The sequence below is a fragment of the Chiloscyllium punctatum genome, chromosome 17 (genome assembly GCF_047496795.1).
Source record: "Chiloscyllium punctatum isolate Juve2018m chromosome 17, sChiPun1.3, whole genome shotgun sequence".
NCBI classification, from domain to species: domain Eukaryota; kingdom Metazoa; phylum Chordata; class Chondrichthyes; order Orectolobiformes; family Hemiscylliidae; genus Chiloscyllium; species Chiloscyllium punctatum.
The window spans coordinates 90,634,380-90,662,159 of NC_092755.1; the positions used below are offsets into that span (position 1 = coordinate 90,634,380).

Genomic DNA, 27,780 nt, shown 5'->3' on the forward strand with positions numbered 1-27,780 from the left:
CTCCGCTGGACACGTTCCAGTGCCAGTATGTCCTTCCTGAGGTGTGGGGACCAAAACTGGACACAGTACTCCAAATGGGGCCTAACCAGAGCTTTATAAAGTCTTAGTAGTACATCTCTGCTTTTATATTCCAACCCTCTTGAGATAAGAGACAACATTGCATTCGCTTTCTTAATCACAGACTCAACCTGCATGTTTACCTTTAGAGAATCCTCGACTAGCACTCCCAGATCCCTTTGTGCTTTGGCTTTATTAAGTTTCTCACCATTTAGAAAGTAGTCCATTCCTATATTCTTTTTGCCAAAGTGCAAGACCTCGCACTTGCTCACGTTAAATTCCATCAGCCATTTCCTGGACCACTCTCCCAACCTGTCTAGATCCTTCTGTAGCCTCCCCACTTCCTCAGTACTACCTGCCTGTCTACCTAACTTTGTATCATCGGCAAACTTCGCTAGAATGCCCCCGGTTCCCTCATCCAAATCATTAATATATAATGCGAACAGCTGTGGCCCCAGCACCGAACCCTGCGGGACACCGCTCGTCACCGGCTGCCATTCTGAAAAAGAACCTTTTATCCCAACTCTCTGCCTTCTGTTAGATAGCCAATCCTCAATCCATCCCAGCAGCTCACCTCGAACACCATGGGCCCTCACCTTGCTCAGCAGTCTCCCGTGTGGCACCTTATCAAAGGCCTTTTGAAAGTCCAGATAGACCACATCCACTGGGTTCCCCTGGTCTAACCTACTTGTTACCTCTTCAAAAAATTCCAACAGGTTTGTCAGGCATGACCTCCCTTTACTAAATCCATGTTGACTTGTTCTAATCAGACTCTGCTCTTCCAAGAATTTAGAAACCTCATCCTTAATGATGGATTCTAGAATTTTACCAACAACCGAGGTTAAGCTGATTGGCCTATAATTTTCCATCTTTTGCCTTGATCCTTTCTTGAACAAGGGGGTTACTACAGCCATCTTCCAATCGTCCGGGACCTTTCCTGACTCCAGTGACTCTTGAAAGATCTCAACCAATGCCTCTGCTATTTCCTCAGCAACCTCTCTCAGAACTCTAGGGTGTATCCCATCGGGGCCAGGAGATTTATCAATTTTAAGACTTTTTAACTTTTCTAGCACTATCTCTTTCGTAATGGCAACCATACTCAACTCAGCCCCGTGACACCCTTTAATTTTTGGGATATTACTCCTGTCTTCCACTGTGAAAACTGACGCAAAGTACTTGTTAAGTTCTCCTGCTATTTCCTTATCTCCCATCACTAGGCTCCCTGCATCAGTTTGAAGTGGCCCAATGTCTACTTTTGCCTGTCATTTGTTTCTTATGTACTGAAAGAAACTTTTACTATTATTTCTAATATTACTGGCTAGCCTACCTTCATATTTGATCCTCTCATTTCTTATTACACTCTTTGTTATCCTCTGTTTGCTTTTGTATCCTTCCCAATCTTCTGATTTCCCACTGTTCTTAGCCACTTTATAGGATCTCTCTTTTTCTTTAATACATTTCCTGACTTCCTTTGTCAGCCAAGATTGTCTAATCCCTCCCCGGTTAATCTTTCTTTTCTTGGGAATGAACCTCTGTACAGTGTCCTCAATTATACCTACAAACTCCTGCCATTTTTGCTCTAGTGTCTTCCCGGTTAGCCTCTGCTTCCAGTCTATTTTAGTCAGTTCCTCTCTCATGCCCTCATAATTACCTTTATTCAACTGTAACACCATTACATCAGATTTCGCCTTCTCCCTTTCAAACTCCAGACTGAACTCTACCATATTATGGTCGCTACTTCCTAAGGGTTCCCTTACTTTTAGATCTTTTATAGAGTCTGGTTCATTGCAAAGCACTAGGTCCAGAATAGCCTGCTCTCTTGTGGGCTCCATGACTAGCTGTTCCAAAAAGCCATCCTGTAAGCATTCCATGAATTCCCTTTCTTTAGATCCACTAGCAACATTATTTACCCAGTCCACCTGCATATTGAAGTCACCCATGATCAATGTAACCTTGCCTTTCTGACATGCCTTCTCTATTTCCCGGTACATGTTGCGTCCCTGGTCCTGACCACTGTTAGGAGGTCTGTACACAACTCCAATTATGGTTTTTTTGCCTTTGTGGTTCCTCAATTCCACCCACACAGACTCCACATCATCCGACGCTATGTCATTCAATACCATTGATTTAATTTTGTTCTTAACTAATAAGGCAACCCCACCCCCTTTGCCCACCTCTCTGTCTTTTCGATAAGTCAAAAAACCATGGAGGTTTAACTGCCAGTCCTGACCCCCCTGTAACCAAGTCTCTGTGATGCCTACTACATCATAATCATTCACTATTATCTGTGCCATTAATTCACCGGCTTTGTTATGAATGCTACGAGCATTCAGGTAAAGTGCCTTAATGCTAACTTCCTTATTAGAGATGTTGTAAGTCATATGTCCTAAGTTATCCTTGCTTTTTTCTGCATTCTCAGTCTGCCTCAATTTTAAATCCGCCTGGAAACATGCTATCCTGCTGCTTATCTTTCCATTTACCTCCATACTCCCTGTTGCTTTCACTTTCCCTTCCCCCCAACTCAGAAGTTTAAAGTCCTACTGACCACCCTATTTATCCTCTTCGCCAGAACATTGGTACCTGGTCGGTTCAGGTGGAGACCGTCCCAACGGTACAGATCCCCCCTGTTCCAAAACTGATGCCAATGCCCCATGAAGTGGAATCCCTCTTTCCCACACCAATCCCTTAGCCACGTGTTTACTTGCCTAATTTTCTTGTCCCTATGCCAATTGGCACGTGGCTCGGGCAGTAATCCGGAGATTATGACCCTTGAGGACCTGTGCTTCAATTTCCTGCCTAGTGCTTCGTAATGCCCAAACAGGTCCTCCACCCTAGTCTTGCCTATGTTGTTGGTACCAACGTGGACCACAACAACTGGATCCTCCCCCTCCCGCTCCAATATCCTTTCAAGCCGGTCAGAGATGTCTCGCACCCTGGCACCGGGCAGGCAACACACCATGCGAGACTCCCGATCCGGCTTGCAAAGGATACTATCTGTCCCCCTAATTATAGAATCCCCTATAACCACTACCTGTCTATTAGCTCCCCCCTCTTGAATGGCCTTCTGCACCATGGTGCCTTGGTCAGTTGGCTCATCCTGTCCAGAGCCCTTTTCCTCATCCGAACAGGGAGCAAGAATCTCGTACCTGTTGGACAAGGTCAAGGGCTGAGGCTCCTCCACTCCTGAACTCTGGGTCCCCCTACCTGCCTCACTTACAGTCACACTCTTTTGTGCCTGATCACTAGCTGATTACCAAGGCAATTATTGGGATAAGCAGCAAATTAGAGTTGTGTTCAAAATCAGAATAGCCATAATCTTATTGATTGGGGGAGCAGATTCAAAGGGCCAAGTGGCCCATTCTTATTCCTTGTTTGTATGTATCATCCTGACTTGGAACCAAATCACTGTCCTTCCATCATTGATTCAAGCTCCTGGCACACAATGTGGATGTGTGTAAACAGCATGGGCCACTGTGACTCAAGAAGGCGGCTCACAATCACCTTCCCTGGAATAGTTAAGGAGGGAAGTGCTAGCTCACTTAGCCCAACACCCAGATTTCGCCATCAAATTTGAAAAGAATATTGTGAGCTGTAACAAAACAATCCATCACTTTGCTCTAAGGTGTAAATAAGATCAGAAAATTTGGTATAGAATAATCAGGCAATGGAGGAGGAGAGGGAGGGCTGTTTAAAATTAAATGAGAAAATGATAAATAAATGAGGACAGTGTGCCTTTAAATCTGGGCTTTCAAGCGTTTGCTAACCGAGCTGTCAATCAAAGGCGCCCGGGGGTACGTTTCGCCGAGGCGCTGACGTCACGGGGACCAGCTGTCAATCAAAGAGCCTGAGCTGCAGTTGCTGCTGAACAGCAAAGGAATCAGGCAGTGTACCTGAGGGAACATGGCGACAGCTACAGCAGGTAAGGACACGTATCGGATGCAATGATCCAATAGTCAAGGTTTTGTATCTGTTCATATTTTAAGATAACATTTGGTCATTTGTGCTCTTCTGTTCTTTCTGCTTGGCTCAAACAACGCTTCACTTTCAACAGAGGCAGAGATGCGTCAGAGGTTGCTGCGCACAGTCAAGAAGGAGGTGAGTAGATTTGTATACATTGCAATGAATTGCAATGAAATGCAATCATCACGGAGTGAATCGGACACTCAGTGAGGAGCAGACTGTGCTTTTCAACAGCTGCCACCTCTTACAATACAATACTGTTCCGGCACTGGGCTGCTGCTGTCATGCAGCTTTTGACATTACTGACAGGGATGCTTTGAATTGTTATTGCCTTACACTTGTCTGCCTTTATATAAAATGTTATTGTCTCTATTAGATTCTTGTTTCTGAGTGTAGGTGTTTTACATTCATTTGAGGAGTTCACGTAACCAGCTTAATTTTTAAAATCGAGGCCCCCGTACATTTTAAACACAAACAGGTTTATATTGATACACATACAACATCTCACAGTCAACGGGTTCAGTGGATCATTTTGGGGTACAGCCACCTTGTCTCATTCTCCTTCTGTTTGAAAATCGCATTATTAAGGTGGAGGGGAAAGATCAGGACAAAGAATTGCATGACTCTAGATTATAGTTTAAAATGTTTGTGTGCGTGGCTGTTTGCAGCATTGCTGACTAACACCAGCTCTTAGTTTTAGATATGAACCTGCTTTTGTAGTGGATGTAGCAAGTGGGAAATTAGAGAAGTAGGGAGAGGAGTGCTGTGTTTTAAGAGGTGGCCCACAATGATTTATTACTTTCGTATTGAGATGGAACACTTCGCACTTGGTAAGAAGTCGATACGTGTTGAACAGTACATGTTGGACGAATTCAAAACGTCATGCTGCCTGTGAATTTAAGTGGCTCGATTTGGCCCAAAATTAGATTTTGCCTTTAAAGTGTTTGCTGTTGGGATCCCTTTGACCAGAGCTGATATGTTCATCAGAACTGTAAGCTGTTGCAGCCCTACACTGTGCCTCACGTTAAACCACTTCTAAAAGTATGGGTACACAGGAGACAGTACTAGAAGTGGGAACAGACTAGAGAACTACAGACAAAATGCAGCTCATTTCTTTCTTCCATACCTCTCTCTTTCACTGTTCATGACCCCTGCCCCTATGTATGCCCAAGATATATGTATCATCCCCCAAGTATCTCAAGGATATGTTTTACTGGTACCATCTGGTTAAATTAATTAAATAAGGAACAGGCTATACTGTATTCCTCTGTGTATCGGTTGCTGTGCAGCTGGCGATGCAGTAAGCTGGGAGATGTACAGTCGGAAGCAATAAACACATTTTCAGGCAACCAGTAATTCAAATACATATGCCTCATCAGCACAGGCGATGGAAGCAATTTTGGAAAATGTGTCATTGTGAATTATAACTGAGTGATTTTATCCATTGCCATTAATAATGTTGCCATTGCTGATAAAGGAACAGTGAGAAAAGGAGCATTATTTGGGGATCTATGTGAAATGAAACCTTATCATTCTTTTAGCTAAAGCTGCATAAGGCACTAGTGTGACTCTTGGCTTGTTATTAGGGCTGGAAGAGTTAAAACAAATGATGAGAAGAGACAGCCTGTGTTCCCTGGAAGATAAAAAGAGAGGTTGATTTGGTTTGAGGTTTTTAGGATTTTGAAAGGAATCGACATGTAGAGAGGAGAAACCTTTTCAGCAGCAGGAATGACAGAATCTTAAAATGCTCGCCAGGTTTTTTAGGAGGGGCATAACAAAGTCAAGATTGGTACAGGATTGGATATGTATTTTATATAAAGCAGTGGATGCTAGCTCAGTTGATCATTTTAAATATGTGGTTACTCAGCCAAGGTGTGGATCCATGGTGTGTGGTTCATGTTAAGGTACTGATCAACCATTGACCTCACTGAATTTTGGAACAGGCTTGATGGGCTGAATGGCCTCCTGCTCCCATGTGCCGTGTTTGGACATATTCAACAATGAACAGGAGCATTTTGAATCTCTCGAGACAGCTCTTGGGTCGTAGTAGGGAGCAGCTTTGTGTGTTTCATAGAAATTATGAGGGTGCCGATGCTTTGCAATGTGGGAAGTATCACAGACATGGAGATAGAATGTGTTACTCCTGGGAGAACTTCTTGTCAGCTCCACTTGTCACAACACAACGTTACTTGTTATTGGAAAATGGTTTAAAGGAAGTTAAGGCATCAGAAATGATTTGTCAGTACAGATTCTGGGTGATTGTACCTCACTGCCAATCAGGAGTGAGAACTTTGCTATAAAAAGCAATACTGTAGATGCTAGCCCATTTGATAATGCTGCCCCTGCAGCATCATCCATTTTGTTAGCTGTCTTTGGGTCTGGTGGGTTTATGTGTTGAATGTAACTTAAGCTGATTGCTAGTGGCATCATCTTATTCATCTCATGAGGTGGTGCATTTTGGCAGGAAGAACAGAGGAGCTGACTACTATTTCAATGGGGAAAGGCTGCAGAAAGCTGCAGCACAGAACGATTGGGAGGAAAGAGTTGTTTGTAGCTAGCATACGAGTTCTGTAGAGATGGCAAATGGCCTATCGACCTTGATTTCAAAGGGAATTGGATGTAAAAATAGTGAGATTTTGCTAAAGTTGTAAGAAGCATTACTGGAGTACACCGAACAGTTTTCATCCCCTTATCTAGGGAAAGATATACGGGGATTGGAGGCAATCTAGGGAAGGTTCTTGAGGAGAGATTGTTTTATGAGGAGAAGTTGAGTGGTTTAAACTTGTACTCATTGGAATTGAGAAGGATGAGAAGAGACACAGATAGCAGACAGTTCTTTGGGGACTCAATAGGGTAGATGCAGTGAAGTTGTTTCCACTTGTGGGAGAGTCTCAGAACCAAAGCGCATCATTTCAGATCAATGGTTCTCATATTTAAGACAGACAGAAATTCTTTTTTATTCTTTCAAAGTGTAGTTGATCTTTAAAAAAGACAAGGCTAGGTCATTAAGTATATCCAAAGCAGAGAGAGACAGATTTTTAATCAGGAGGGAATTGAGAGTTGTGGATAAAAGGGAGAAAAGTGGAGTTGAGGATCATCAGATCATCCATTACCTCATTGAATGGTGGAGCAGACTTAGCAGACCAAATGGCCTGCTTCTGCTGTTACATCCTTATGCTCTAAAGAACAAAGAACAAAGAAAATTTACAGCCCAAGACAGATCTGTCAGCTCTCCAAGCCTGAGCCAATCCAAATCTACTGTCTAAACCTGTCGCCCAATTCCTAAATGTCTGCATCCCTCTGCTCCCCACCTACTTAAGCATCTGTCCAGATGCATCTTAAAGTCCAGACATTCTTATAGCTTATATTCCATGACAGAGCTGAACCTTTACAGCTATCATCAGACTGATGATCTTGGAATATTTCCAGCTTCCTGTCAGTGCATATTCAAATGATCAGCCATGATTGTAGGTTGGAGACCTCCTGTCTAGATGGTTATAATTATTTATCATCATAATAAGAAGACCTAGTGGCTGAAAGAGAAATTCTGCCAGTGTGCCGGCGATTAAATGTTAATTAAACCATCCAGCTTTGCAATCAATGTAATACTAGTTCAACTTTAAGTCATATTTCATTTCATTTCAGAGGCTGTTTACTGAGCAACACTAGTAGTGGTGCTACAATTAACTTGGAGTCCAAACTACTGTGGCAACATGTATTTTTACAAGCATGTTATAGTATGGAGCTAGGGATAATGATGGTACTGGCTCTAATATTCATGGTTGACCAGGAATCTCTCCTACTTTTAATGCCTTCTATTGGTGTGTGATGGATGGACTTATGGATGAATACTTAGAGTCAGAGTCATAGAGATGTACAGCATGGAAACACACCCTTCGGTCCAACCCGTCCATGCCGACCAGATATCCCAACCCAATCTAGTCCCACCTGCCAGCACCCAGCCCATATCCTTTCCTATTCATATACCCATCCAAATGCCTCTTAAATGTTGAAATTCTACCTGCCTCCACCACTTCCTCTGGCAGTTCAGTCTATATACGTACCACCCTCTGTGTGAAAAAGTTGCCCCTTAGGTCTCTTTTATATCTTTCCCCTCTCACCCTAAACCTATGCCCTCTCGTTCTGGACTCCCTGACCCCAGGGAAAATTCTTTGTCTATTTACCTTATCCATGCCCCTCATAATTTTTTAAGTCTCTATAAGGTCACCCCTCAACCTCCGATGCTCCAGGGAAAACAGCCCCAACCTGTTCAGCCTCTGCCTATAGCTCAAATCCTCCAACCCTGGCAACATCTTTGTAAATTTTTTCAGAAGCCTTTCAAGTTTCACAACATCTTTCCGATAGGAAGGAGACCAGAATTGCAAACAATATTGCAACAGTGGCCTGACCAATGTCCTGTACAGCCACAACATGTCCTCCCAACTCCTGACCAATAAAAGAAAGCATACCAAACGCCTTCTTCACTATCCTATCAACCTGCAACTCCACTTTCAAGAAGCTATGAACCTGCACTCCAAGGTCTTGATCTGTTTGGCCACATGGTGAGCGTACCTTCCTTGGGAGCATGGGAGTCAATGGTTTTATTACTGGGCTAGTAACCTGGGGACCTGGAGTAACGATCTGAGAGTGCATGGATTCAAATTCCATGATGATGGCTGGGAATTTAAATTCAAATAATTAAATAAACTTGCATTAAGAAGCTAGTCTCAGTCATGGTGACCATGTAACAGTTGGATTGATGTAGAAACTGATCTGGTTCTTTTGGGAAGAGAACCTGCCATGGTTCCCTGATCTGACCTACATGTGACCCTCCATCAACTGAAAGGTGCTGACTCTTGGCTGCCCTCTGTAGGTCATTCTGTTGTATTCAAGAAAGGCAGTTCATCACCATTTCATAATGGGCAGTAACTGATACATGATGCCTATATGCCTCATTGTAAAGAAACTGTGCACTCTAACGATTCCAGGTGCTTCACTTATTTGTTAATGTCATGTTGAGGCAAATATCTGAGATGGCACTGTGATGCTTATTTAGGCCAGAAAATGAAACAGTAGAAGTAGGCCATGCAGCCCATCAAGCCTTCTGCACCATTCAATGAGGCTGATCTGATAATCCTCAACTCTATGTTCCTGACTTCTTCCTATAACCCTTGATTTTCTTACTGATTATAAATATATCTCAGCATTTTATTACCTGAGGCTATTTGTGTTTTTTTCAGTCAGTCATATTCATGAATACTTTATATTCCCAAAGAATAGCCAATTTCTTTTTATAAGTCAATTCCAAACTTTTTGCCAAAACATCAAAATTCTTTTGACTTATCAACCATTTTCCACTGAAGTTTGCTGCCTGTTGCCATCCTTCCCATTCAAAGGCAGTGTTCAGCTCCTCCTGAATGCATAGGATGATATACATACTTTTTTGGTCCTGTTGTGGCATTTTTGGGAGAAAATATAGAAAATAGGATCAAGAATAGCCCATTCTAGCCCCTCAAGCCTGCTCCACCATTCAATATGATCATGGCTAATCATCCAACTTAGTTTTGGCTCATACCATTTGATCAGAATCGAAAAACTCTTCATCACTTATGCCCAAGCTGTCGACTCCCCTGCTCCTCGGATGCTGCTTGACCTGCTGTGCTTTTCCAGCGCCACACTTTTTGATTCATAATCTTTGATCCTATTAGCCCAAAAAATTATATCTAACTTCTTTGCAAAAATATTCAGTGTTTTGGCAGAGATTTCTATGCGCTCCCCACTTTTTAGATGACAACATTTCTCCTCAACTCAGTCCTAAATCCTGTATACTTAGACTGTGACCTCTGGCTCTTGGCTCTCTGGTCATCGGGAACATCCTTCCTATGTTTAACCTGTCTAGTCTTGTCAGAATTATCTAGGCTTCCAAGTTATTCCATCCCTATCCTATTCTTCTGAACTCCAGTGAATATAATAGTTACTGATCCAACCTGTCTTCATACGTCAGTCCTGCCATCCCAGGAATCAGCCTGGTAAACCTTTGTTGCCCTCTCTCCATAGCCAGAACAACCTTCCTCAGATAAGGAGATCAAAGCTGTACACCATACTCCAGGTGTGGTCTCAGCAAGGTTCCTGTACCACTGTAGAAAGATCTCTCTGGAAGTAGTCTCTGACTTGGCAACTCTGTGTTCAGCTGCTTGACTGCCATAAGTAGCTAGGCAGCAAGATCATAGGTGTGGGCTAAAATTCAAACTCATTTCTCATCATTTCCCAAGTCAACCCCCTATCTTTTCACTAAACATTTGGTCTCAGAAATTGCATTTACTCTCTGATCATACAGCTTGTTAAACACAGCGACCTATCAGACACTGAGTCCCTAGCACCGGAAAGATTTCTGGTTTGAACTCTGCTCTGTGCTCTCTCAACCAATCTCAGCAAGGGAGATTGGCAAGAGTGCCGCTGGTATAAAACAGTGTACAAAACAAGACTAGGCCTCTTGCTGCTTGTTTTGCCCAGAGATTCTCGCACATTCTGTGTGAAAGTTAACCTGAGGTAGGAACATGTCATGCTTCCTTCCTGCCCAGAGGGACTTGTTGGCATTGTCATCTGCCCACAAAGAACAACCATTTGTCTGAGCAAGCAGAAGCTAGTTGGTGTTGGCAGAAGTTTACCGGAGCATAGGTAAGGAGGCTGACGGGGTAAATCCAGCAGTGGGAGAGCAAGTTGTGGGTTTCCCTACAGCACATGGACTGCACACCATCTTCTCAAGGGGTAGGTAATAAACCTTCCAGTGACGCCCACATTCCACAAGTGAGTTAAAAGAAACAGTTGCTTTGTTTTGAATCTTTGGAGCAGGGTTTGCCAAAATGAGTTTCCAGATCCGAAATCCCACAGATAAAAACAATCCTGGTTCTTCGAAGCAAAGGAGGAGTGTTGACTTAATCTCAGAAACATTGGTGAAACCCCTTGTGATTGACCATCTCCCCTCTCCTCCAGCACTCTCCACCTCCCAGCTTCCCCTTGCCCAGCCTCCAGAACCTGTTGATGACTGCTGCAGCTTAATGAAATGCTGTATTGCTCCCAGACCCTGAGCCCTGGGTTTTTGTGCATTTCCAGAATGCTGCTCCATGCTGATTTCAGGTCTGAGCAGTGATTCTAATTTGCCATTGAATATGAATTGGAACAACACAGCAAATTGCTGGCACTCTGTGGGTTGAAAACCATTCAGGTAGGATTTACTGAGCCGTGTTATCCTGATGTGTCATCACAATTAAAGGTTGTTTCTTATCCTTGTCTACATCTTAACACCCAGGGATCTCCCCATTTGGGGTAAATGGTAGTGGGAAGCAGGCTGTCTCTTGGTACCTCACTCATTCATCGTCATTGGCAACAGCTATCTCTTGATTCGAGAGGTGTTGTACATGACATGAAATCTTCCTGGGGAAAGATGTTCACGAGGTAGTGGGATCGAGGGTGTAAAATTTGCTTCCTTTTCCTATCTGCCATTGCCTTGCACCATGGTTCAGACATTGGGACTCAAAGTGTGATGCAGCTTAGAGTCATAGAGTCAGATGGGATGTACAGCATGGAATCAGACCCTTTGGTCCAACCCATCCATGCCTACAATCCAGTCCCACCAGCCAGCACCTGGCCCATATCCTTCCAAACCCTTCCTATTCATATACCCATCCAAATGCCTCTTAAATGTTGCAATTGTACCAGCCTCCCCCACTTCCTCTGGCAGCTCATTCCATACACTTACCACCCTCTGTGTGAAAAAGTTGCCCCTTAGGTCTCTTTTATATCTTTCCCCTCTCACCCTAAACCTATGCCCTCTAGTTCTGGACTCTCTGACCTCAGGGAAAAGACTTTGTCTATTTACCCTATCCATGCTCCTCATAATTTTGTAAACCTGTATAAGGTCACTCCTCAGCCTCCAACGCTCCAGGGAAAACAGCCCCAGCCTGTTCAGCCTCTCCCTATAGTTCAAATCCTCCAACCCTGGCAACATCCTTGTAAATCTTTTCTGAACCCTTTCAAGTTTCACAACATCTTTCTGTTAGGAAGGAGACCAGAATTGCACGCAATATTCCAACAGTGGCCTAACCAATGTCCTGTACAGCCGCAACATGGCTTCCCAACTCCTGTACACAATATTCTGACCAATGAAAGAAAGCATACCAAACGCCTTCTTCACTATCCTACCTACCTGCGACTCCACTTTCAAGGAGCTATGAACCTGCACTCCAAGGTCTCTTTGTTCAGCAACACTGTCTAGGACCTTACCATTAAGTGTATAAGTCCTGCTAAGATTTGCTTTGATAGACAAGTTGCCATTTTGACCTTGCTCTTGACCTTTGAGAAGAGCTTTCTGGTGTCCTCAAAATGTCTTCTTTGTCCTATTCGGTACTTTGGCCACTCGAATGTTGAGAGGACAGGATCTGGTGGGGGAGAATGTTGTCAACTTTGTAGTGCCCAGATCATCGAAGTTGGTGTTTTGCAGGAGTTTTGCCTGAGCTTTTGTAGTGTTAGCTTCAAGAAAGACACAATTGTTCAATGGTTCTTCCACTAATTCTGAAGGAGGCATTGCTGATGAAATCTCTCTATTGCTGTAGGTGTCAGGTCATGTCTCCCCACAGTTCAGGGGCATGGTGATATCAACCCCTTGAACTTCTGTTGAATTCACATGCTCACTGCCCTGGTTAGTAGTGGCTGCGTGAATGCACCTGATCCACCTTTGGATCTCCTCATCAGTGGTGGCTTTTTGATCTGTGGGTCTGATGAGGAATGGGGAAATGCTGAATATATTCCTGAGTCTCTCCTTCAACATGTCTTGGAGACGGAATATCGGGCTGTTCTCCTTGATCTGTTCTGTCATCGAGAACTTCATTGTCAGACAAATCCAAAAAAACATTGTCAAGGATAAAGTCATTTGCATTCATCGACCTGACTCCATAAAATCACAAGGTTCCATGGACCTGGATGTTTCACTATCCTGCATCTGTTTCATGGTAATCTAACTATAATTGCCTTGACCTGAAACAGATGCCTTCAAAGTTGTCTTTATACAGGAAGTAGATGCTACCCAGAACACTGTTTGTTTCAACTTCCTCCTCTACGACAGAGAGTGCTGGAGAAATTCAGTGGGTCAGGCAGAATCTATGGAGAGAGAGAAACAGTTAACGTTTTGAGCCCAATATGGGTTGTGAAGAAGAGTTAATGAATTTGAAACACAAACTTTGCTGAGCTGCAGGTTTCCCAAATGAAACTAGTCCAATTTGCCTGTGTTCGACCCATATCCCTTTACATCTTTCCTATTCATGTACCTGTCCAAATGTCTTTTGAATGTTGTACCTGCATCTACCACTTCCTCTGATGTTTCATTCCATATATGCACCATCCTATGTGAGAAAATATGGCCCTCAGGTCCCTTTTAAATCTGTCTTCTCTCACCCTAAAATAATGCTGTCTGGTTTTGAACTCCCTTACCCTAAGGAAAAGATCTTTGCTATTCACCTTATCTTAGCCTCTCGTGATTTTATAAATCTGTATAAGTTCACTCCTCAACCTCCTATGTTCCAAAGAAAAATGCCCAGTCTATCCAGCCTCTCCTTATAAGTCAAATCCTTCGGTCAAGGTAACATTCTTGTGAATCTTTTCTGCACCCTCTCCAATTAAATAATATCCTTCCTGCCGGAGGGTGACCAGAATTGTACACAGTACTTCAAAAGTAGCCTCACCAACATGTTGTATAGCCACAATTCTGAGACTCAATGGCCTGAGCAATGAAAGCAAGTATGCTAAATGCCTTCATAACTATCCTGGATTAGTGGTGCTGGAAGAGCACAGCAGTTCAGGCAGCATCCAACGAGCAGCGAAATCAACGTTTTGGGCAAAAGCCCTTCATCAGGAATAAAGGCAGTGAGCCTGAAGCATGGAGAGATAAGCTAGAGGAGGGTGGGGGTGGGGAGAGAGTAGCACAGAGTACAATGGGTGAGTGGGGGAGGAGATGAAGGTGATAGGTCAAGGAGGAGAGGGTGGAGTGAATAGGTGGAAAAGAAGATAGGCAGGTCGGACAAGTCAAGGAGTTAGTAACTGAGCTGCAAGTTTGAAACTAGGATGAGGTGGGGGAAGGGGAAATGAGGAAGCTGTTGAAGTCCACATTGATGCCCTGGGGTTGAAGTGTTCCGAGGCGGAAGATGAGGCGTTCTTCCTCCAGTCGTCTGGTGGTGAGGGAGCGGCGGTGAAGGAGGCCCAGGACCTCCATGTCCTCGGCAGAGTGGGAGGGGGAGTTGAAATGTTGGGCCACGGGGCGGTTTGGTTGATTGGTGCGGGTGTCTCGGAGATGTTCCCTAAAGCGCTCTGCTAGGAGGCGCCCAGTCTCCCCAATGTAGAGGAGACCACATCGGGAGCAACGGATACAATAAATGATATTGGTGGATGTGCAGGTGAAACTTTGATGGATGTGGAAGGCTCCTTTAGGGCCTTGGATAGAGGTGAGGGAGGAGGTGTGGGCACAGGTTTTACAGTTCCTGCGGTGGCAGGGGAAAGTGCCAGAATGGGAGGGTGGGTCGTAGGGGGGTGTGGACCTGACCAGGTAGTCACGGAGGGAACGGTCTTTGCGGAAGGCGGAAAGTGGTGGGGAGGGAAATATATCCCTGGTGGTGGGGTCTTTTTGGAGGTGGCGGAAATGCCGACGGATGATTTGGTTGATGCGAAGGTTGGTAGGGTGGAAGGTGAGCACCAGGGGCGTTCTGTCCTTGTTACGGTTGGAGGGGTGGGGTCTGAGGGCGGAGGTGCGGGATGTGGACGAGATGCATTGGAGGGCATCTTTAACCACGTGGGAAGGGAAATTGCGGTCTCTAAAGAAGGAGGCCATCTGGTGTGTCCTATGGTGGAACTGGTCCTCCTGGGAACAGATACGGCGGAGGCGGAGAAATTGGGAATACGGGATGGCATTTTTGCAAGAGATAGGGTGGGAAGAGGTGTAATCCAGGTAGCTATGGGAGTCAGTGGGTTTGTAAAAAATGTCAGTGTCAAGTCGGTCGTCACTAATGGAGATGGAGAGGTCCAGGAAGGGGAGCGAGGTGTCAGAGATAGTCCAGGTAAATTTAAGGTCAGGGTGGAATGTGTTGGTGAAGTTGATGAATTGCTCAACCTCCTCACGGGAGCACGAGGTGGCGCCAATGCAGTCATCAATGTAGCAGAGGAAGAGGTGGGGAGTGGTGCCGGTGTAATTACGGAAGATCAACTGTTCTACATAGCCAACAAAGAGACAGGCATAGCTGGGGCCCATACGTGTGCCCATGGCTACACCTTTGGTCTGGAGGAAGTGGGAGGATTCAAAGGAGAAATTGTTAAGGGTGAGGACCAGTTCGGCCAAACGAATGAGAGTGTCAGTGGAAGGGTACTGTTGGGGACGTCTGGAGAGGAAAAAATGGAGGGCTTGGAGGCCCTGGTCATGGCGAATGGAGGTGTAGAGGGATTGGATATCCATGGTGAAGATAAGGCGTTGGGGGCCAGGGAAACGGAAGTCTTGGAGGAGGTGGAGGGCGTGGGTGGTGTCTCGAACGTATGTGGGGAGTTCCTGGACTAGGGGGAATAGGACAGTGTCAAGGTAGGTAGAGATGAGTTCAGTGGGGCAGGAGCATGCTGAGACAATGGGTCGGCCAGGGTGGTCAGGCTTGTGGATCTTGGGAAGGAGGTAGAACCGGGCAGTGCGGGGTTCCCGGACTATGAGGTTGGAAGCTGTGGGTGGGAGATCTCCTGAGGTGATGAGGTTCTGTATGGTCTGGGAGATGATGGTTTGGTGATGGGGGGTGGGGTCATGGTCGAGGGAGCAGTAGGAAGAGGTGTCCTCGAGTTGGCGTTTGGCTTCAGCGGTGTAGAGGTCAGTGCGCCAGACTACCACTGCGCCCCCTTTATCCGCTGGCTTGATGGTGAGGTTGGGATTGGAGCAGAGGGATTGGAGGGCTGCGCGTTGTGAGGGTGAGAGGTTGGAGTGGGGGAGGGGGGACGACAGGTTGAGGCATAACTATCCTACCTACCTGTGTGCAAATTTCAAAGAATCATATACCTAAAGGTGCTCAGAATGATGCCAAGGTTTTGTGTGACAAGTGAAAATGTTGCTGAGGTATTCTGTTGGAGGGAAAGTCAGAGGGAGTACGTCCATCCCCATAGCCTTCCATCAGGAATGATGTTTGTTTACAATAATGTGTGGTTAAAGTCCTCACCCTGGGGAGGACACAGTTTAAAATGCTTGCAAAAAAGTACAGATACAGATTAGCGCTAAGTGAGTAATGGATGGTCAGAAGGGAGTCGCAGAGGTGTAAAGTGGCCAAGCCACACTTGTACAGGATGAAGGTGGTAAAAGGTTTTAGAAGCTCTCTTTGGTGTGGTTTGTTTTATAGCATTATAAGTGGTTTCCATTTCTGCTGTTGTTTATAAGCAGAGGCCATTACCAAACCCAGTGGGTGGAGTGTGAAATTGAGAGGCCGCTGGCAGTTGCCGTGGCAACCTTTGGAAAATGATGCCCACAGCATCCATGTGACAATATAATGGAGGCCCGAATATCAGAAGAGTCAAAATACGGGAGGAACTGTTTAGTTTGCTGAGGACAACCATGAGTTTGAAAGAATATATCATTTGAAGCAAGCACTTGCTGTATCTAGTTTGGCTTCACATTTTGAAAAAAAAATACCTTTTGTCCTCTTGTTAAGAAGTTGTCTCTTGCGTGGTCACAGTTTCTCTTTGAAGAAATAAGTGCTCATCACGCTGACGCACCAATTATTAACCGCTTTCTATTTCACATTTATTGAATAGGATTGAGAGGAATAACAGTTTGACTTCAAATTATTTTCTTCTGAACTTGAAGTCTTCCACCTTCTATCTTAGAGTCCAGGTATCATATGGATATATATCTGCACTGCACTCCCTCCAAGGGCAATATATCCTATCTAAGGTGTGGTGCCCAGATCTGCTCACAATTTTTCAGGTGTTGCCTAACCAGGATTGAAACATGGCTTCTATCTTCAGCAAGGTGGCAGCTTCTCAAGGGCAACTCAGGACAGGCAATAAATGCCGACCAGCCTAAGACCGACATCCCATGAGTGTCTAGGTGGTGCATTCCTGACCCTAACCACCCACTGGATAAAAATATTTTCCTACTGTCACTGATGCTTTCTTTTGTCATACACCTTATCTCGCTGTCTTCCAGTTCTCAATCTTTGGCCAATGGGGAACAGTTTCTGCTACCTTCTGTGGCCAGGTCTCTCATCATTTTGAATATCCCTGTTAAGTCACCTCTCAGTCTTCACTTGTTCAAGGAGAACAACCTCTGCAGTCTCCCTACATCTTTGAAGTTCCTCATCCCTTGATCCATTCCACCAAATCCTTTCTGCAGCCTCTGATGACTTCCCATTTTTCTTAAGAATGGTACTCAAGACTTGGCCCACACTTAATTTGAGGTGGGAACAGTAAGGATAATCATGTCCTTGGTTTTGTACTCTGCGGCCTTATTTATAAAGCTCAGCGTGATGTATGTTTTATAGACTGCTTTTTCTATTTGCCCTGCCACCTTCAGTGATTTGTGCTTTGGATCCTGCCCCAGTTCAGATCAGAGTCACCGATATTCTTGTGGCACCATTGTAACAGCACAGGTTGCCGTTTACATATGGTGGCCCCACAAGGGGATCTGAATGTTAGCACTGAGCCTGGTAAATAAAGGAGCAGGCATCTGGATGAGGCAAACAGTCTCTGGAATTCACTCTTCAGCATAGATTAGGAGCTTTGAAAAAGAAGAATGAAGAAATAGAGCTAATTTTGAAACGGTTAATGTTCATATTAAAGGGACATTCTTTCTAGAAGGTATCCTCTAAACTGAAGGCCTCTGTGTCTCGCTGGGCCTGTTGTATGTTCCTTGCTGCCTGTCCTTCTGTTCATTGCCGTCAGCAAGTAGTTTTTGAACTAGGAGCAGTCAGATTCGAGTTTGACCCTTTCGCCTCAGTGATCACAGCAGATGGCAAGCTCAGCAGTGACCATGTGCTAGACAATTGGCAGACCTGTCTAAGCCAATGGCTATTGAAATGAATTGTGACCTCTCTCCAACTCCAACAAGAGCATCTTATGGAGCATCTTCTGTGCATTGAAACATTCTAAAGGTGCTTTTCAGAAATGTTCTCCTGTTAAGATATGACGTGAGCCACATAGGTGGTATTCCTCTTCTCTGCCTGTAGGTAGGCCTCACCATACGATCATCTCACTGGCTGTTATGATTAGGGTTTGGAAAGGAAGCAAGACCCAAATCCATCCCAGCCAGAATGGTGATTGAACTCTGTACTATTGGCATTAATCTGGCCACCTGGCCAACTGGCCCCCTGTGTAGTCCAAGTTGCTGTAGCAGCATATACCTTTCCAGACGTGTTGAGGTCTGGGGTTGTGGGAAGTGCTGGATGTTGGAGGAGGCTCTTTCCATCGGATAGCTATCTCTCCTGAACTTAGCCCTCACTATTGATGAGCACGTACAAGTCAACACTTGGCCTGTTTTGCCACATTCTGAACACATCCCCTTTTCCATCCTGGGGATAGGACCTGACACTTGGACCGTCTGACCCATAGGCATGGGCATTACCTCCTCGACTTCCAGATCTCTTCAGGCTATATTAGGACAGGCAAGTAAAGGCTAGCTTTTCTGGGAATGTCTTAAAGGAAATTAGAGAGGAAGTGAGGCTCAGAGAGGAAATTCTTGGATGAGATTGGATAAGCTAATTCTGAGGAGAGATTGAGTTTGACTTCTTGCTGCGCACCTCATTTGCATATCAAGTCGTGGCATTAATAGCTGAGCCACTGAATATGGAAGGAAGCACTTATTCCACAGATCCTGGGGGTCGGTTTAGCTCAGTTGGCTGGATGGTTAGCTTCTGAAGCAATGCAATGTCAACAACATGGGATTAACTTCCATCACCTGCTGAGGTTACCATGAAGGACTCTCCTTCTCAACCTCTCCCCTCGCCTGAGGTCAGGTGACCCTCAGTTTAAATCACCACCAGTCATCTCTCTCTAATGACAGAGCAGATCTATGGTCTGGTAAGACAATGGATTGATGTGGCCACTGCTGTTGTGATATAATATTCCCACCCTGTCTCCCCCATCCCTGCCATTTTCACCCAGTTTCTGGCAGTGATTTTATTTGGTTGGGGAATGTTGCTCCTGGGCTTGTGAGATAATGGAGGGTCTGTCTGGGGGAGTGGAGGAGTAGGGGGAGCAAGGGATTGAAGATTGACAGCGAGCAGATGATGAGCAGATACTTTAGTTCCCCAGCCACGGATTGTGCTGTTGGCTACAATGCCAGGTCGTTTAAATAGCATGGGAATAATTGACAGAAATAGCTCTGTAGGCGGTCATTGAAGAATGAGCCAAATGAAGGAATTAAATATTTATGGGTTTTTCAATTGCAGTTTGAATGCAAGTCAGGCAATGTTCCATCTAAATGAGACTACAAGTTATTAATGAGGCTCTGAGAGAAACCGGATTTTAATTTATTGTTGCTTTTATGCTAGTGGCAATCTTGGGCCATTTTATTTTCCGGCTTTTCTGCCAGTCGCTTCCTGCAGTTTAAGAACAAGAACACCCTGCCGAGGTCAGCAGTGCACACACTTCTCCTCATGTGATCAGAGGAATTATCATTGGCACATTATTCAATCAGTAGGGACATTGCCACTGAACCTGGTCCTAATGCTGCACGTGAGCACTTTCCAGTGGGTCTGAGTGAGCACTGGGCTTTGTGGAGGGTTCTGGTTCAACCTCACATTGCAAGATATTTCAGCATCATTCAGCCTGTGGCATGAGGTCTCACGGAATTCACACGTGGCATATAAAGACCCAGCAGGAGTGGCGAATCCAGCTGGGAATTGCATCTTCAATCTTTTATCTTCCCCCAAAGACCATTCATTAGCTCTCTGGCCAGGAGCATCATCATTATCCCATCCCTCCTCCCCCCAACAAAAAGTGGAGAGAATTCCACTGTCTCTGCTGAACACTGGATTGGAATGGCAGGGCTTGGAAAGGTTAGGGGGAAATACTATTTCAAAGCAGCATTGGTAGTGGCTATATTCACCACTCCATGGGAAATCTGACCCTAAATACTCACCATACTAGAATTTCTTCCAGCATTTCTCCCTGTGGTCTTTATAGTGATGTTTCAGAGTTCTGCTTACTTCACATTCATGTCTGTTCCCAAACCATTTACATTTCTGTGTTTTTACAGAATAAGAGACAGCATCTATTGGAGGAAGTTTCCAATCTTGTCCTTATGAGTCGATGAGGAGATATCCAGCCTCATACCGCCTTCCTGCATGAAGTCTACAGCCTGCCACCATTTCCATTAGAAATCCTAGTACTTGATAACTGTGGTTGAGAGATTCTGCCTCCACCAGTCTTCCAGGCAGTGGGTTCCACCCTCATCTCTTGTCTAATACTTCTGCCCATTGACTTTCAACCTTAGCCCCTGGTTTTTGTCCCCTGTGCCAAAGTAAATAAATCAATCATCTCTATTTACTCGACCTAGGCCATTGATAATTCTTTCTGTTTCAATTAAGTCACCTCTAAACCTCCTCTATTCAAAGGAAAACAGCCCCAATCTATTCAATCATTTCTCATGGCTAAAATTTTCCCATCCTGCAAACACCCTTGTAAACCTCCTGGGCACCTTGACCAATACAGTCCCAACTCTTCTGTAAAATGATGATCAGGACCATATGCTGCATCAAGCTGTGGTGCAACTTGTGTTGGGTACAGTTCCAGCATAAACTCCTCACTCTTATGTTCTATGCCTCAGCTAAAGCATGTACATCTTCCTACCTACCTTAGTAACTTGCTCTGCTTACCGTCTGCTGTAGTGATGCTAACCACAAGTAGCTTGTGTTTGGACCCAACCCTGCTATTTTTTGCTATTTTTAATCAACCTGTTCAGAGATGTTTCCACACACCACTGGAGCAAGTGAGACTTCAATGTGGGCTTCCTGACACAGAAAAACTACCAATGCACACCAAGAACCCATCAACCTTCTTTTTCTGCTCTTTTAAGCACACCTAAAATCAGGTTAGACAGCCCCTGCTGCAGCACTGTAACAAAAATACAAATTGTTGGCTAACAGAAACTTAGAGAAAGTAGCAGAAACTTACCAAAGCAAAATAACATCGGTTAGGGCTAATGATGCACCCCAGCCCCTGTGGTACCCACTGGGTCTGTAAAGACAATCTTCCTTTTCTGCGCTGAATGTTAAGGGCCTATCTAATTAGAAACAGGCAAGAATAAACCACTATTAATAAGAAGAGGCACTTGAATTACACAACAGGTTTATTGCATGGTAGCAATAGGTACAACATACATTGATTTGTTAGGCATACTTATAAAGACTATCATGAGCCAGAGATGGCACATTTGTCTTCATCAGGATTTCATGCTAGTTGGCCGCTGTGTTACAACATCAAACTGGGTGGAGCATTATGAAGCATCAGTGTGAACTATTTCAGAACCATTACTGTATGCTGTAGGACATGTATTCCAAACTCCTTCTGTTCCTGTCTACCACTCAGTAGTTGTTATATCCCTCAGTGAATCATGTCACTAAAACTAGGATTAGGTCCAACTGACAGAATCAGCTTTCTAAAATATAACTCAGCTTGACTGTTCCTCTTCAGAGTTGAGATTCTTTTTGATTTGTTGATGCCTGCAGTTGAATTTCCCTTTCATGAGAAGTGGTACTGAATCAGGGGCCAAGTCACAGAGGGCAAACTAAAACTTTGTACGTCACATTGATTGTGAATTGTCAGTGCAAGTTTTTCAAGACTGACTCAATGAGACTAAATTAAGAAGAATTTCAAGAATATAATTCTGTCTTGTGCTATTAATGGAGGAGCTTTGTTGTGACATTACTCACTGAAGATGCTGTATCTATCACAGAGACCCGGTTATTGGATTGTTTATTAAGTGGGAGCTCAGTTATCTTTCCAGATGCCCATCAGAGATTCCTGATTTGCTGGATGGGCAGAGACTGGTATTAAACTATGGAGGGGGTTGTGGGGGTGGGTGCTGAGTGGGGTAGGTAGGGTCGTTGGGTGTGAGTTGGGGTGGATGTTGGGGATGAGTGGTGAGCGAGGTCGGTGGATGTGATTGGGGGTGAGGTAGTTGGGTGTGGAATGAGGGATAGGTGAATGCAAGTGGGGGTGAGGGGTAGGTGGATGGGAGTGAGGGTGAGAGATAGGTGGATGGGGGTGGGTGGGGGTTGAAAGGTGAGTGAGTTAGCTAGATGTGAGTGGGGGGTTGAGGTGTAGATGAATGTGAGTGAGGGGTAGGTGGATGTGAGTGAGGGGTGAGGGGTAGGTGGATGTGAGTGAGGGTTAGGTGGATGTGATTGGGGATGAGGGGTAGGTGAATGCAGGTGGGGTGAGGCATATGTGGATGTGAGTGCAGGTGGGTGGGGTTGGGGTGAGTGGTGTGATGTAAGTAGAGGTGGTGTGATGTGAGTGGATGTAAGTAGAGGTGAGGAGCAGGTAGATATAAGTTGGGGTGAGGAGTAAATAGATGGGAATGGCGATGAGTGGAGGTTTGTAGGGGTGAGTAGGGTAGATAGATGTTGGAGGGGAATGTGAGAGTTTAAATGATTGGAACCAGGTGGATATCGTTGACTATGAGATCTCTGATTGGGGTTGTTAACCTGGGCCAATCAGGGAGCTCTGGCTGACCGATATACAGTAAATAGGAGATTGCACACAGCATTGCCCTTTGATGTGAAGGGCACTGCTTGTCACTGGCCACTTGGGTGTTTCTTTTCTTCCTGGTGGTGGAAATTGAATAAAGATTCGTGCATCTTGTGTCTTTCACTGCGTCTCGCACTAGCATGCACACACAACATGGGTGCAGGGAAAGAAAAGGCACTACTGCAATTAGATGGTAGTGTGGGGGTAAAAAACAGAGAAAAAAAAGAAGAGAAAAAAAAAGGAGGGTCAGACATCCTGTTCACTCTGAGAGCTGGCACTGAAGAAGCTGGATCAGTGCCAAAAGCTCTCCAAGAAGAAAAAAAAGGAGATTGATTTTTGAAAGGAGGTTTTCACTTATTTTGGTGAACCCAAAGCTAGGGCATTTTGAGGTAAGACATTGTCCCAGTAAAAAAAAGGAACAAAAAATAAACAGGAGATTCAGAATTTCCTCACTTTAAAGACTGACTCAGAGCTGGCTGGCCACAGCCAGTGTACTGTGCATAGGTAAATAAAGAGTGACTTGGTGATGGGATGCCAGTCTCTGTGCAGTCAGTGTCATAGAGTCATAAGAGATGTACAGCATGGAAACAGACCCTTCGGTCCAACCCGTCCATGCCGACCAGATATCCCAACCCAATCTAGTCCTACCTGCCAGCACCTGGCCCATATCTCTCCAAACCTTTCCTATTCATATACCCATCCAAATGCCTCTTAAATGTTGCAATTGTACCAGCCTCCACCACATCCTCTGGTAGCTCATTCCATACACGTATCACCCTCTGTGTGAAAAAGTTGTCCCTTAGGTCTCTTTTATATCTTTTCCCTCTCACCCTAAACCTATGCCCTCTAGTTCTGGACTCCCCGACCGCAGGGAAAAGACTTTGTCTATTTATCCTATCCATGCCCCTCATAATTTTGTGAACCTCTATAAGGTCACCCCCTCAGCGTCCGACGCTCCAGGGAAATCAGCCCCAACCTGTTCAGCCTCTCCCTATAGCTCAAATCCTCCAACCCTGGCAACATCCTTGTAAATCTTTCCTGAACCCTTTCAAGTTTCATAACATCTTTCCGATAGAAAGGAGACCAGAATTGCACGCAATATTCCAACAGTGGCCTAACCAATGTCCTGTACAGCCGCAACATGACCTCCCAACTCCTGTACTCAATACTCTGACCAATAAAAGAAAGCATACCAAATGCCTTCTTCACTATCCTATCTACCTGCGACTCCACTTTCAAGGAGCTATGAACCTGCACTCCAAGATCTCTTTGTTCAGCAACACTCCCTAGGACCTTACCATTAAGTGTATAAGTCCTGCTAAGATTTGCTTTCCCAAAATGCAGCATCTCGCATTTATCTGAATTAAACTCCATCTGCTACTTCTCAGCCCATTGTCCCATCTGGTCCAGATCCTGTTGTAATCTGAGGTAACCCTCTTCACTGTCCACTACACCTCCAATTTTGGTGTCATCTGCAAACTTACTATCTGTACCTCTTATGCTCGCATCCAAATCATTTCTGTAAATGAGAAAAAGTAGAGGACCCAGCACCGATCCTTGGGTGAGCTGAAATGCTCCAAATAACTGAGCAATCAAGGCCTGAGAGTTGTCTCATTTGGTTGCTGTGGTGACACAGAAGCACACAAACCCCATTTGCCATCACCTCTTCAATTATGGACATATCCATTCTAAATTCAACTAATCCTATATTTTAGCTCTACTCACTAATCTCAGCAATAACTTGCAGCAAGGTCTTTGTGTCATTTGTAATAGAATAACCACCTCATGTGAAAAGGGTTTGCTAATGGCAGTGTTCTGTGAAACTAAACCCATTCTGTCCTTGTGTCCTCGCTCTACCTATCCTGAGGTTCTGTTCACTTATTCCTGAATGTAAATTTAGGGCATTGTTCACCGTTATGTTTATTGACTTGCTTGCTGGGATGTTGTCACTGAGTAAATCACCCCAAGGCCGAGGCTAATGCCTTGAGAACATTTATTCATATCACATCAAAGCACTTGGTGAAATTTAAATTCAATCATTTAATAAATAAACTCTGGGGAGTGGAAGCTCGTGACATGAAATGATCATCGATTTACCAATGCTGTTTAAGGAAGGCTTATCTAGTCTGGCCTACATGTGACTCCAGACCTGCAGCGATGTGGTTGACTGTGAAATGGCCCTAGCAAACATTCAGTTCAATGTGGGAAAGAAATGCTGGCCTTGCTGATCATGCCCATATCCAATCTCAGGAGCCATCACCTCTCTCTATCCAACGCTGCCCACCCCACTCCCCCTGCTTTTGTTTCTTGTCCTTTTGTTTTCATTTTTCTTTGTTTTCTTAGCTTTAAAACCAATTGTGGCGATTCAGCAGCATTGGCACCGCAGCGAGAGCAGGCAGTGCACAGAATGGCGGCAGCCTCCCGTCAGTTGGAGGTAATGGTTCCACCTGGGGTCCTCTCAATAATCAAAGGCAGTGGCAGCACTGCAACAGCAGTGAGACCAAGCCGTTTGTATAATGGCTGTAGCCACCCGGCAGTACCAGTGATTGTATGTGGTGGCGTCAACGACAGCAATGAAGTGGCTTTTCTCAGCATTTGGGACCTCTGGCAGAAGCAAAGCTCCTCCCAGTGGTTGGAAGCATCGTCAGTCGCAACAAGAACACGGCTCCTCCCCTGCTATCGATGTGAGATGCAGACTGACTTGGACTCCATGCTATGGCTAGTCCCAGATGCCTGCATTGGTGGTTCCAAATACCTTTATGGAAATTACACTTTAAGAGCTGGACTCTTTATCTTTAAGCTCTTTTTAAAAAACTTTTTTTTTTAAATTCTGGTTTTGTACCAAGATGGTGTTGGAGAATGGTAATTCTGTACACTTTTCACTGGACTCATGTATTCCTATACTTGAGTACACGTGACAATAAAATCTGATTCTAACTATTCATGTTGTACACTAACGATCTGGACGAAGGAACTGAGGACATTGTTGCTAAGTTTGCAGATGACAAAAGATAAGTGGAGGGACAGGTAATGGTGAGGAAGTGGAGAGGCTGCAGAAGGACTTCGACAGGCTCAGAAAGTGGACAAAGTGGCAGATGGAGTATAATTTGGGAAGGTGTGAGGTTCTGCTCTTTGGTAGGAAGAATAGAGGTGTAGATTATTTTATAAATGGGGGTGGGGATGGCTTCAGAAATCTGAACACAGGGGGACTTAGGAGTCCTTGTTCAGGATTCTCTTAAGGTTAACATGCAGGTTCATTTGGCAGTTAGGAAGGCAAATATAATGTTTGCCTTCATTTTAAGAGGGCTAGAATCCAAGTGTAGGTATGTACTGCTGAGGCTGTATAAGGCTTTAGTCAGACTGCATTTTGAATGTTGTGAGCAGTTTTGGGTCCTATATCTAAGGAAGGGTGTGCTGGCATTGGTGCAGGTGCAGAGGAGGTTCACAAGAATGATCCCAGGAATGAAAGGCTTTTCCTTTGAGGAGTGGTTGAGGATTCTGGATCTGTACTCGATGGGATTTAGGAGGATGATGGGGGAATCTGATTGAAACTTACACAGTACTGAGAGGCCTGGATAGAGTGGATGTGGAGAAGATAATTCTACTAGTAGGAGAGACTAGGACTTGAGGGCACAACCTCAGGGTGAAGGCACGACCCTTTATAACTGAAATAAGGAGGATTTTTTTTAGCCTGAGGACGGTAAACCTGTGGAACTCACTGCTGTAGAAGGCTGAGGCAGACAAGTCATTGAGTGCATTTAAGACAGAGATGGATAGGTTCTTGATGAGTAAGGGGATCAAGGGTTATGGGAAGAAAGTGGGAGAATGGGTTTGAGAAACATATTAGCCAGGATTGAACGGCATAGTATACTTGATGAACAAAATGGCCTGATCCTGCTGCTATATCTTATAGTCTTATCCTTTGTGTAGAAGTTGAGACTGTGAATGTCTCATAGAGGTAGACCCTCTACAGTGTAGCCTCTGGCTGCAGCTGAAGCCAAGTTTGCATGTGGAACTGGAGTGGTGTTCACCCCTTGGTCTGCTGACTCTTGGCTGTTTTGTGATCCTCGTCACCATGAGGAACTGAGGACTGACTGGAAAATCTCAATCAACCAATGACTGTAGGCCCTTAGAAGCCTTTGAATGCAGGATACAGTCTGGGAATGGCAAAGAGATGAGGGGTGCTTACTTCCACACCCATCCATCTCCATTTTATCACCAATTAGGAATTAAAAACTGAACCCATGGTTCCTGAGAGAAGCCTTCAAGCAGTCAGCAGTGGTTAGGACTTTGACCTTCAGCTTTTTGTCAGTCTTGCTGCTTAAAATATACAAATATGAAAAAGCCTGCTCTCAGAAGCTTAAGCAGACTAAGACCTGGTAAGTACTTTGGTGGGAGATTGCCTGGTCAATAGACGGGACTTTTGTCATGCAGTGGTAGTGTCCCGCTGGCTCTAGAGATTTGTAATGACATCTGTGTAGAGGTTAATTAAAATGTCTATAGATCAGTGTAGCTACCTAAAACATACAAACCTGGTCTTCAAAGCTAAACAAGCTCAGGCTTGATAAGTACTTGGAAGGGAAGCCATCTTGGTGCAGTGGTAGTGCCCCTACCTCTGAGCCTGAATGCTTGGGTTTGATCCCACCAACTCTTGAAGTGTGTAATACCATCTCTGAACAGGTTGATGAGAAAATATCTATTTTGGGACTCTAATGCAGTGATTACTTTATCTCTGAGCTAGGAGGCTTAGATTCAATCTCACATGCCTCAGAGGTATGTAATAACATCTCTGAATGGATTGATGAGAAGAATCCCTGGTCAGTGCTGCTGATTGTAAATATGCTGGTGGCCTCTGTGTTGTCAAATTAAGTTGATCCTGATCTTGCCTGATCTTCCAATGGCTCGATAGGGAATGATGGCAAGGTGAATGGAGAAATAGTGACTCCTGCGCCAAGACTATGATTCTGGAACAATCATTCTCAGAATTGTGTTAGATATCAGTTTCTA

General features: G+C 44.7%; 1 protein-coding gene across 1 annotated transcript in view; it reads left to right on the forward strand.

Moving 5' to 3' along the window:
- The first annotated feature begins 3,868 nt into the window (after window positions 1-3,868).
- Window positions 3,869-27,780, forward strand: part of sgsm1a (small G protein signaling modulator 1a) — a 141,349-nt gene continuing 117,437 nt past the window's right edge. Inside the window, exons 1-2 of the mRNA XM_072587866.1 lie at window positions 3,869-3,976; window positions 4,109-4,152. Coding sequence (XP_072443967.1) covers window positions 3,958-3,976; window positions 4,109-4,152 — 63 coding nt within the window. The 5' untranslated portion in view covers window positions 3,869-3,957. The remainder of the gene's footprint in view (window positions 3,977-4,108; window positions 4,153-27,780) is intronic.